Consider the following 12550-nt stretch of genomic DNA (forward strand, 5'->3'; position numbering starts at 1 on the left):
TGTGATAATGACCAGAACATCTGTTTCTTTTATTATGTTGATTGAGGGATAAATATTGTCCCCAGGACACTGAGGATAACTTCCCTGCTTTTCTTTAAAATAGTGCCGTGGGATCTTTTACGTCCACTTGAGAGATCAGACGGGGCCTCATCCGAAACACGGCAGCTCCAACAGTGCAGTGCTCCCTCGGCCCTGCACTGGAGCGTTGGCTTAGATTTATCGTGAACAAGTCCGTGGAGTGGGGCTTGAACCCACAACCGTTTGACTCCGAGGCAAGTGTGCTGCCCACTGAGCCACAGCTGCCAATGTAGGAAACGCGGCAGCCAATTTGCGCACAGCAAGCTCCCACGAGCAGTAATGAGCTAAATGACCAGTGATGTTGGTTGAGGACTTCCCCTAGTGGCCTGGGCAACCTTCCTACCTCAACCAATATCACTGATCAGGATTACCTGGTCATTTTTCTCATTTACAGTTGGTGGGCCTTGCTGCTTCTACATTGGCCGTTGCGTTTGGCAACATTACATCATGCTAGACTCAGAGGGTGGTAAGCCTTTGGAATTCTTGGCCCCAGAGGGCTATGGAGGCTCAGTCGTTGAGTATATTTAAGACAGAGATCGAGACCGGCACAGACACAATGGGCCGAACAATGTCCTTCTGTGCCGTAAATCTTTCTATGAATCTATGATAGATTTTTGGATATTAAGGGAATTGAGGGATATGGGGATCGGGCGGGAAAGTGGAGTTGAGGTCGATGATCAGCCGTGATCTTATTGAATGGTGGAGCAGGCTCGAGGGGCTGAACGGCCAACTACTGCTCCTAATTCTCATGCTCTTATGTTGAAAAATAATTCACCAGGATGTAATAAGTTGCTATATAAATGCAAGTTCTTTAGCTTTCTCTCTGGGTGGGGTCAAGTCTATGTTACACAATACAACAACAACAACTTGCATTTATATAGCGCCTTTAACATAGTAAAATGTCCCAAGGCGCTTCACGGGCGCTTTATAAGACAAAAAGTGTAGCACTAACCTACAAAAGAAGATATTAGGACAGGTGACCAAAAATGTGATCGAAGAGGTAAGTTTGAAGGAGCCTCTTAAAAGGAGGAGAGAGGCGGAGAGGTTTAGCGATGGAATACCAGAGTTAGGGCCTCGGCAGCTGAAGGCACGGCCGCCGATGGTGGGGCGAAGAGAGTGGGGTTGCTGAGGCCAAACAGATTTCACTTGCTCTGTGTGCGTGGAGCAGGCTCAATGGGTTGAAAGGCCTTTCTCTTCTCACACGGACATCATTCATCATCACAGGCAGTCGCTCGGAATCGAGGAAGACTTGCTTCCACTCTAAAAGTGAGTTCTCAGGTGACTGAACAGTCCAATACAGGAATTACAGTCTCTGTCACAGGTGGGACAGACAGTGGTTGAGGGAAGGGGAGGGTGGGGAGTCTGGTTTGCCGCACGCTCCTTGCGTGCGCTTGGTTTCTGCATGCTCTCGGCGACGAGACTCGAGGTGCTCAGCGCCCTCCCGGATGCACTTCCTCCACTTAGGGCGGTCTTTGGCCAGGGACTCCCAGGTGTCGGTGGGAATGTTGCACTTTACCAGGGAGGCTTTGAGGGTGTCCCTGAAACGTTTCCTCTGCCCACCTGGGGCTCGCTTGCCATGAAGGAGTTCAGAGTAGAGCGCTTGCTTTGGGAGTCTCGCGTCGGGCATGCGGACAATGTGGCCCCGCCCAGCGGAGCTGGTCAGTGCTTCGATGCTGGGGATGTTGGCCTGATCGAGAACGCTGAACGTTGGTGCGTCTGTCCTCCCGGGGGATTTGCGGGATCTTGCGGAGACATCGCTGGTGGTATTTCTCCAGCGACTTGAGGTGTCTACTGTACATGGTCCATGTCTCTGAGCCATACAGGAGGCGGGTATTACTACAGCCCTGTAGACCATGAGCTTGGTGCCAGATTTGAGGGTCTGATCGTCGAACACCCGGTTCCTCTGGTGGCCGACGGTTGCGCTGGCGCACTGGAGGCGGTGTTGCACGCCATTGCTGATAATAGGTTCCCGAGGTATGAGAAGTGGTCCACGTTGTCGAAGGCTGCGCCGTGAATCTTGATGACCAGGGTCAGGTTGGTGGAGGACCTTTGTCTTACGGATGTTTAGTGATTAGGGAGAGTTTGATCCCGAACGTCTTCAGTGCCACCTAGTGGTGACTGCGTCAAACAGCAATCGGAGGGAGCCCAGAAATTCAGCAGAAATCTTGGGGCTGAATTTTCGGTTGTCTATAGCCTCAGTTAGCGCCCAGAGGGGGCGGTAATTCGAGCGTTAGAGCTTAGTGAACGGGCGCACAGCTTTTAGCGCCCCGACTGAAAATTAGTTAGAGATTTAGCAGGGGTGCAAACCATTAGTGCCCGGCTGCTGACGATCGCTCCGATCCTAACGTAAGCCCACGCTTCTTCGAAATAGTGCCATGGGATCTTTTACATCCGCCTGAGAGAGCAGACAGGGTCTCGGTTTAACGTCTCATCCAAAATCCAGCCCCTCCGACAGTGCGGCGCTCCCTCAGTACTGCCCCTCCTACAGTGCAGCACTCCCTCAGTACTGCCCCTCCGACAGTGCAGCACTCCCTCAGTACTGCCCCTCCGACAGTGCAGCACTCCCTCAGTACTGCCCCTCCAACAGTGCGGCACTCCCTCAGTACTGCCCCTCCGACAGTGCGGCACTCCCTCAGTACTGCCCCTCCGACAATGCGGCACTCCCTCAGTACTGCCCCTCCGCCAGTGCAGTGCTCCCTCAGTACTGCCCCTCCGACAGTGCAGCGCTCCCTCAGTACCGCACTGGGTCAGCCTAGATTATGTGCTGAAGTCTCGGGAATGGGACTTGAACCCATGACCTTCTCACTCAGAGGTGAGCCAGGGCTGACACGTAATATGATGCACATATTAGTCCGCTGGGTCAGTACTGGGTGAATCTCTCGAAAGCAGTCCCTCGAAATCGAGGAAGACTTGCTTCCACTCTAAAAGTGAGTTCTCAGGTGACTGAACAGTCCAATATGGGAATTACAGTCTCTGTCACAGGTGGGACAGACAGTGGTTGAAGGAAAGGGAGGGTGGGACTGGTTTGCCGCACGCTCCTTCCGCTGCCTGCACTTGGTTTCTGCATGCTCTCGGCGACGAGACTCGAGGTGCTCAGCGCCCTCCCGGATGCTCTTCCTCCACTTAGGGTGATCTTTGGCCAGGGACTCCCAGGTATCGGTGGGGATGTTACATTTTATCAAGGAGGCTTTGAGGGTGTCCTTGAAACGTTTCCTCTGCCCACCTGGAGTTCCGTGTAGAGCTCTTGCTTTGGGTGTCTCGTGTCGGGCATGCGAACAATGTGGCCCGCCCAACGGAGCTGGTCGAGTGTGGTCAGTGCTTCGATGCTGGGGATGTTGGCCTGGTCGAGGACGCTAACGTTGGTGCGTCTGTCCTCCCAGGAGATTTGTAGGATCTTGCGGAGACATCGTTGGTGGTATTTCTCCAGCGGTTTGAGTTGTCTACTGTACATGGTCCATGTCTCTGAACCATACAGAAGGGCAGTTACCACTACAGCCCTGTAGAGCTGATGCCTTGCTCACTCTGCCCATAATCAGCCGGCACTCCAGGCAATGAGGCGCCCACAGATAATGTTTTACTGTGTTTCGGTGGGGCCGGGGGGCAGCGGGAGTGACCCATAGAACCAGCCTGGGGCGCTCAGGGGTCCCCATTTACTCCGGAGATCGGACTTTGCCTCCTCCCCACCTCTCTCCCTCCCCCCAACACTGACCTACCACCTTCCAGCTCGGGGTTGCCAACTCTGCTTGCGACGTATTCCTGGAGGTTCCATCACAAGACCTCCCACCTGCTCCGCCCCCACACACCCACCATTGGTCGCCTGACACACCCATCCTCGCGGAGCCCCACCTCCCCACGGCCAATCAGAAAGCGAACAGACGCTCCTTTAACCCGATTGGATGATTCTTGCCCGTCACTCAAACAGCCTTGCCCTCTCCAATATTTTTGTAACTCCCATATTACAACAGTGACTACACTCCAAAAAGCTCTTCATTTGTTGCAAAGCGCGTGAGACGGTGGTCGTGAAAGGCGCTATAGAAATGCAGATCTTTCTTTTAGTAAAAAAGTGTTCGAAGAAAATGTAAAAAAAATATACATTTTGTTTGAGCGCCCTGTGAGTTTTCTCCCGGGGCTTGTGCTCACAGCCGTGCTCCGGAAATGAATCTTCAATTCCTCGTGACTCCAGGCCATTCCTTAAGGGGTTGGCAACTCCACGTCCAGGCTGGGCGGTCTGATATTCGGAGCGGGGTGGGGTCCTCGTTCCGCCCTCACACCCTGCCGGCCCAATGCTCAGAGGTCCAGCCCTGGGTATGAGGAATAGCCGCAGGGGTGAGGTCCCAGAGGAGAATCTGTGCCCAGGGAATGTCATCATCATCATAGGCAGTCCCTCGAAATCGAGGAAGACTTGCTTCCACTCTAAAAGTGAGTTCTCAGGTGACTGAACAGTCCAATACGGGAATTACAGTCTCTGTCACAGGTGGGACAGACAGTGGTTGAAGGAAAGGGTGGGTGGGACTGGTTTGCCGCACGCTCCTTCCGCTGCCTGCGCTTGGTTCTGCATTTTTTTTTCTTTTTCGTTGCCAATCTTTCCAATTCTTTGTCAAATCACAAACGCCAGAGGTCACCTTGCACACATCAAGGATCACTCTGCGCCAATGCTCTTAGCCAAAAGGCCTAGAGCCACTGCACTGTTCCTGGAAGTACTGCAATACCAGGTTCGTGCCATGGAGGTGGATGGGTCAGGCCCCCCACACACCTCCTATTTCCAAAAAGCATAGGAGAATCACCTTCCTGATCCAGGGAGAACCACGTTGGGGTCATGGTTACTCCCCTGTCAGGTCAGTTACGCATGATCTTAGCCAAAAGTGACGAGACTCGAGGTGCTCAGCGCCCTCCCGGATGCACTTCCTCCACTTAGGGCGGTCTTTGGCCAGGGACTCCCAGGTGTCGGTGGGGATGTTGCACTTTATCAGGGAGGCTTTGAGGGTGTCCTTGAAACGTTTCCTCTGCCCACCTGGGGCTCGCTTGCCGTGTAGGAGTTCCGAGTAGAGCGCTTGCTTTGGGAGTCTCGTGTTGGGCATGCAGACAATGTGGCCCTGCCCAGTGACAGTCAGCGCCTTCAAAAAAAGGGAGAAAATTGAGCAGAAGGAAACAGGAAACGGTTTTCAGCCTCTGGCTCAGGTCCCTGCAATGTTTAGGAAACTGTTTTTGCATTCCTTGAGAAAGCTGAGCAAAATTTAATGCTCAACGGCACCAAGAATCCATCTGTTATAGGCTGCAGTGATTCTTTAATCAAACACTTCTTTTTAAAAGCTGTGTCGTTGTAACAAGCAATCAAAGCTTCCACCAATTTCACAGCGCAATAGCAATCATGCAAGTAGTTAGTAATTCATAGAATGATATAGTGCAAGGGGTGGCCATTCGGCCCATCGCCCTGTGTCGGCTCTGTGACAGAGCGATCCAATTAGTCCCACTCCCCCGCTCTTTACATAAGTAACATAAGAATTAGGAGCAGGAGTCGGCCATTCGGCCCCTCGAGCCTGCTCCGCCATTCAATGAGATCATGGCTGATCTTCGACCTCAACTCCACTTTCCCCCAACATTTAAAAGTTTCTCAGCATTTAAAAGACATCTTGTTTGTCTATTTTTCCTACCAAAGTGGATAAGCTCACATTTTCCCACATTATACGCCATCTGCCACCTCACTGCCCACTCACTCAGTCTATCTATATCCCTTTGCAGACACTTTGTGTTCTCCTCACAGCTTACCGTCCCACCGAGCCCCCAGCCCTGCAATTTTTTCCTTTTATTAATTAGTGAGAAGCTCAACGCTCCAGTAAATCTAAATACTCCGTGCACATGTCACATCAGATCACTATTGGTTTATTTTAAGGATTAAACCCAGGATCCACAGGGCATCTCACATTATGCAATTTCAAGCTCGCTTAGATTCAGATTTAGATTCCTTCAGGAGTGCTGCTCGACTGTTACAGGAATCGAATGCATGTGTTTGTTTATTTTTTTAACAATCCCAACAAGAAAAATATATATTTACATCTGTGCAAACTTCCTGTCAGTTTGTAAACTCCTATGTCTACAATTGCAATGGAATTTAGCTACGTAAACAGGTCACGCTGCAATTACACCCTCCTACCAGTAGAGGTGCTGCACCTCCACCGCTGGCAAGAGGCTGCAATTACTTTAAGCACCGCCGATTAGGCCGTCTATAGACCTGGCAATCCTGGTTCGTCTTCCAAAACAGGGTCCTTTTTAAGATATTCAAGGGGCCGAATGCCTGTTTTAGGCAGCCCCCAGGAACCCGTGTTCAGCACCCAAACCAACATAGTGTCAGACATGTCTCTGACAATGTTCTATGATGAGAGATTGTGTAGAATGGACCGATACTCTCTGGAGGTTAGAAGAATGAGAGGTGATCACATTGAAACACAAGATTCTGAGGGGGATTGACAGGGTAGATGCAGGGAGGATGTTCCCCCCGGGCTGGGGAGTCTAGAACCAGGGGTCACAGTCTCAGGATAAGGGGTCGGACATTTAGGACTGAGATGAGGAGGAATTTCTTCACTCAGAGGGTGGTGAATCTTTCGAATTCTCTGCCCCAGAGGGCTGTGGAGGCTCAGTCTCTGAGTATATTCAAGGCTGAGATCAATAGATTTTTGGACTCTGGGGGAATCGAGGGATTTGGGGATTGGGCGGGGAAGTGGAGTTAAGAAAGAAAGAAAGATTGGGATTTATATAGCGCCTTTCATGACCACCGGACGTCACAAAGCGCTTTACAGCCAATGAAGTACTTTTTGGAGAGTAGTAATGTGGGAAACGCGGCAGCCAATTTGCGCACAAGGTAGGAGATCAGCCATGATCTTAGTGAATGGCCGACTCCTGCTCGTAATTCTTATGTTCTTATGGAAGGCTTGGTCTCCTATATTGGACCACTTTGCACCTGTTTTCCGCCTGGAAAATGTAGTTACCGAGGTCCAATTTCACTCTCCAAAGGGTGGCCTAGAGGGATACTGTCACCCGTGGAACTCTAACCCAGCGACACTCATTGTCGTACAGTCCGACAGTCCAAGTCAATCAAGTCACAAGGAATTCAGACCCAACAAAAAAAAAGAAACATTTGCATTTATAAAGCTCTTTAATTACATCTCTCAGACACATTCTAAAGCACTTCACAGACAATGTATTACCCTGAAGTGCAGTCACTGCAGGTAAATGGCGTTTTGCACGCAGCAAATCCCGCACACAGCAATGCGTTCATCTGTTTCCGCTGTCGTTGGTTGGAACAGTGCTGCGGGATCCAGTAACAAGGAGCTGGGTCGAGAGACCAGGCCCAACCTCTCGCCCCGAAGGCTGCAGAGACCTGCCAGCCCCGCAGTGAAAGGTCCAAGCAAGGTTCGCTGGTCCGCTGATACTGCAACCGTTGCAAATCGAGAATCTCTGCGACGTTGTTGGGTGCAGGAGAGAACGAGCGGGCGGTTTAAACAATCTGCAAGGTCAACCAAGTTTAACTCTACAGCCTCTCTCCTGGTACTGTCCCAATAGTAACTGGCGTTAAACTGGAATCATAGACATTTACAGCACAGGAGGCCATTCGGCCCATCGTGTCCGTGCCGGTCGACAAAGAGCTATCCAGCCAAATCCCACTTTCCAGCTCTCGGTCCGTAGCCCTGAAGGTTACGGCACTTCAGGTGCACATCCAAGTACTTTTTAAATGTGGTGAGGGTTTCTGCCTCTACCACCCTTTCAGGCCGTGAGTTCCAGACCCCCACCACCCTCAGGGTGAAGAAATTTCCCCTCAAATCCCCTCTAAACCTCCTACCGATTAAATCTATGCCCTCTGGGTGTTGACCCCTCTGCTAAGGTCAGATGCAAGGAGAGCAGGAGAGGCAACGACTGAAGTACAGCACCATCCCCCCAAGCCCCCTTCCTCCCCCCCCCACCCACGCCCCCTCCCCCCCTCCAATTCTCCCTCCCCCACCCTCAGCCGGCCATTATATGGAACCGGGATTGGGCTGGATGAATGGACGGAATGAAGAACTGTTAGCGTTATGCCTTCAGTTAAGGACAGGGGACAGACAGGTCATAGAACCATAGAACGGTTACAGCATGGAAGGAGGCCATTCGGCCCATCGAGCCCGTGCCGTCTCTCAGCCAGTGCCACTCCCCCGCCCTTTCCGCATAGCCTGGTAATTTTTTTTCCTTCAGGTACTTATCCAACTCCCTTTTGAAAGCCACGATTGAGTCTGCCTCCATTACCCTCTCAGGCAGCGCATTCCAGATCCTAACCACTCGCTGCGTAGAAATGTTTTCCCTTATGTCGCCTATGGTTCTTTTGCCAATCGCCTTAAATCTGTCTCCTCTGGTTCTTGACCCTTCCACCAATGGGAACAGTTTCTCTCGATCTACTCTGTCTGGACTCCTCACAATTTTGAACACCTCGATCAAATAACAACATAAGAGCATACATAAGAAATAGGAGCAGGAGTAGGCCATTTGACTCCACTCAATAAGATCATGGTTGATCTGATCTTGGCCTCAACTCCATTTTCCTGCCCGCTCCCCATAACCCTCAACTCCCCTGTAGTTCAAAAATCTTTCTATCTCCGCCTTGAATATACTCAACGACTCAGCCTCCACAGCTCTCTGGGGTAGAGAATTCCAAAGATTCACAACCCTTTGAAAGAAGAAATTCCTCCTCATCTCTGTCGTAACTGGGCGGCCCCTTATTAAATCTCCTCTCCACCTTCTCTGCTCCAAGGAGAACAACCCCAGCTTCTCCAGTCTATCCACATCACTGAAGTCCCTCGTTCCTGGAACCATTCTCGTAAATCTCCCTCTGCACCCTCTCTAAGGCCTTCACATTCTTCCCAAATCACTTGGATCCAGCGAATTCTCAAAGCTCTACATTTACACGTCAAGCTGCACCATTTCTACTTTGCGCCCTCTTTGCAAGGTTTCTCCTCCACCCCCCTCCCCCTCCCCGTCTTTGTTCTACTAACATCAATGCTCCACAATCGCAGCCAGCGCACAGTAGTGTAGTGAAATTGCTGGACAAGTTAATCCAGTCAGAACGGAAGCTGAAATCCTGATAACGGGTGGTTTGAGAATTTGAATTCAGTTTGAAAAAAAAGCTGGAAATAAAAAGCTGCAGTCAGTAAAAGTGAGCAGGAGTTAAATTGTCGTTTTAAAACCCCACACGAATGTCCTTGAGAGAATGAAAGCCACTGACCTTACCCGCTCTGGCCTGTACGTGACTCCAGACCCACACTAATATGGTTGACACCTAACTATCCTCTAGCCAGTATCAGACTGCTACAAAGAATAAAACCAGATGGAGCAGCACACGGACTGCAGCGGTTCAAGAAGGCTCACCTCTCCCTTCTCAGGGCAGTGAGGATGGGCAATAAATGTCACGTCCTGAGAATTCATTATTTTTAAAGAAAGCTTCTTGGCAATTTTATCCAGGGTCTCACCTATTCCCCATTATACATTTTTGACCCATATCAGTAATAAACAGCAGTGACCACTGACCAGATCACACTATAAATCAGTTATTTCATAATGGTCAATTATAAAATCAAGGCGTTGCCAATGTAGGTCAGCGAGCACAGGGGGGAGAGGGGTGGTGGGGTGATGGGTGAGTGGGACTTGGTGCAAGTTAGGGCATTCATCAAAGCTTCCCGATGGTAAAATCTCCTCGCAACTCACTCTCGCCTCCGGGTCACTGTGGCGAGAGCATGTTTGGGGCTTGCTGATATACCCGACTCGAACAACATTGCCTGAAGTCAACCTCCATGTCAAGTACCCGACGGGAAAGTAATGTGTTGCCTAGCGAGTGAAATATATATCTCAGGGCGGGTGTTTCAGTGCCAGTGGGAACCATGGCATGACATGGTATTGGGTATCAGGAATGCCAATTCTTGGTCACAATGGTCCTCGGACTCGAGTCTCGTTTCGTACTAAAAACACAAATTGTCCGAACTTTCGTTGATGATAAAGAACACTTGCAATGAATTCCTTCATTTCTCTTTTTTTTTAAGAAAAGGTCTTTTCATTGTGAATCCATCCAGCGTTGAACACTCCAGTCAGACCTGGCATTGCTCTTCGCTTTGACATCCTGCGTTCTTTATCTTCAGACTCTTCCTCGCAGGGCAGTGAAGGTGTACTATCACGCGGCCATTGCTGCATTGCAAAGCTGTCGGGATAGCATCGCTCGCGCCCGTTAATCCCGCCCGAGCCACAGCGACACCACAAACACAAGGGCGAGGTCCATGTTCCGCCTCGACGCGGCAACCAGTCCGGACGCCTCGGCTGCCGATGTGCAAGAGCAGTTCCTGCGCTCGTCGCCCGACCTGGTCTCGTCGTGGTGGTCCTGCCCCGTTCGGGGTCTGGGGCGGGCTCGGTCCGAAATAGAGGAATCGGCCTGCATCTCGCTGCAGGCCAGCCAATCCCTGGCCACCGACCGCGGGTACCCCGGGTCCACCTCCATGTTACTGTGCGTCACTTTCCAGTAATCCTTCCCCCGGAAGAAATAGGCCGCTCCTGACGGGGTGGCGTAAAAGGTAAAAACAGAAAATAAACACTGGTTAGGCCACAGCTGGAGTACTGCGTGCAATTCTGGTCACCACATGACAGGAGAGATGTGATTGCACTGGAGAGGGTACAGAGGAGATTTACCAGGATGTTGCCTGGACTGGAGAATTTTAGCGATGAGGAAAGATTGGATAGGCTGGGGTTGTTTTCTTTGGAACAGAGGAGACTGAGGGGGGATTTAATTGAGGCCCAGGCTAACATCCCCAGTATTGAAGCACTGACCACACTCGATCAGCTTCGCTGGGCAGGCCACATCGTCCGCATGCCAGACACGAGACTCCCTAAGCAATTGCTTTATGCGGAGCTCCTTCATGGCAAACGAGCCAAAGGTGGGCAGCGGAAACGTTACAAGGACACCCTCAAAGCCTCCCTGGTAAAGTGCGACATCACCACTGACACCTGGGAGACCCTGGCCATAGACTGCCCTAAGTGGAAGAAGTGCATCCGGGAGGGCGCTGAGCACCTCGAGTCTCGTCGCCACAAGCGTGAAGAGGTCAAGGGCAGGCAGCGGAAGGAGAGCGCAGCAAACCAGTCCCACCCACCCCTTCCCCCGACGAATGTCTGTCCCACCTGTGACAGGGTCTGTGGCTTTCGTATTGGACTGTTCAGCCATCAAATAACTCTCTTTAGGAGTGGAAGCAAGTCTTCCTCGATTCCGAGGGACTGCCTATGATGATGATAAAATTATGAGGTGCCTAGAGAGTGGATAGGAAGGACCTATTTCCCTTAGCAGAGAGGTCAATAACCAGGGGACATAAATTGAAAGTAATTGGGGGGAGGTTTAGAGGTGATTTGAGGGAAAATGTTTTCACCCAGAGGGTGGTGGGGGTCTGGAACTCACGGCCTGAAAGGGTGGTAGAGGCAGAAACCCTCACCACATTTAAAAAGTACTTGGATGTGTACCTGAAGTGCCGTAACCTACAGGGCTACAGACCAAGAGCTGGAAAGTGGGATTAGGCTGGGTAGCTCTTGGTCAGCCAGCGTGGACACGATGGGCCGAATGGCCTCCTTCCGTGCTGTAAATTTCTATGATTCTAAACTTACATTACATTGCATCTTATGCATTTTATTCATGCTGGTTCTATATCCAATGCCGTGAGCGCAGGTATCTGTTATGCCTGAAATTGTCGCACTTGAAAGTGTCACATGTTATGCATTTTATTAATTTATCCCAGTTGCACACATAATCCAGGCTGACACTCCCAGGACAGTACTGAGGGAGTGCGGCACTGTCGGAGGGGCCGTCTTTCAGATGAGACGCTAAACCGAGGCCCCGTCTGCTATCTCAGGTGGACGTAAAAGATTCCATGGCACTATTTTGAAGAGGAGCGAGGGAGTTATCCCCGGAGTCCTGGGGCCAATCAACACCTAAAAACTGGACATTATCTCAGTGCCTTTTGCAGGATCTTGCTGTGTGAGAATTGGCTGCTGTGTTTCCGACATGACAACAGTGGCCGCACTTCAATAATGTTTAATGGGCTGTAGAGCGCTTTGGAACGTCCTGAGGTGAAAGGCGCTATAGAAATGCAAGTTCTTTCTTCATGTGTCACACTTGCAGCTGATTGGCTTACGCCATTGCTAAAACAACAACCAATCATGGCATTTTAAAATAAAGATTTAAAACAAAGAGAATGTGCAACAACCTGCCACCTGAACACTGGGATGTACAAGCAGCCGGCAACCAACAAAATCTATTTGTAGAAACAGCGATTTGCCTCCAATTGACTTCAGGGTCTGCCATTTTAGACAGGGAGTGTGCACACAGTGGCCAGGTTAAACACAGCTCACTAGCTAAGCATCATAACCATGCCCGAGACTGCAGACTACCTTGAGCGATGTTACAGGAGACCAGCCCGTACGAAGC

The 12550-nt window shown here is 50.8% G+C and overlaps 1 protein-coding gene and 1 pseudogene across 1 annotated transcript in view; both read right to left on the minus strand.

Annotated features, from left to right (window-relative positions):
• Positions 1–4753: 4753 nt before the first annotated feature.
• On the minus strand, positions 4754–4955 carry LOC139270042 (U2 spliceosomal RNA; annotated as a pseudogene).
• Positions 4956–8085: 3130 nt separating this feature from the next.
• The window catches only part of mmp17a (matrix metallopeptidase 17a), a 115792-nt gene continuing 111327 nt past the window's right edge, over positions 8086–12550 (minus strand). Inside the window, exon 10 of the mRNA XM_070886411.1 lies at positions 8086–10635. Coding sequence (XP_070742512.1) covers positions 10316–10635 — 320 coding nt within the window. The 3' untranslated portion in view covers positions 8086–10315. The remainder of the gene's footprint in view (positions 10636–12550) is intronic.

This window comes from Pristiophorus japonicus, chromosome 8 (assembly GCF_044704955.1).
Source record: "Pristiophorus japonicus isolate sPriJap1 chromosome 8, sPriJap1.hap1, whole genome shotgun sequence".
Taxonomy (NCBI): domain Eukaryota; kingdom Metazoa; phylum Chordata; class Chondrichthyes; family Pristiophoridae; genus Pristiophorus; species Pristiophorus japonicus.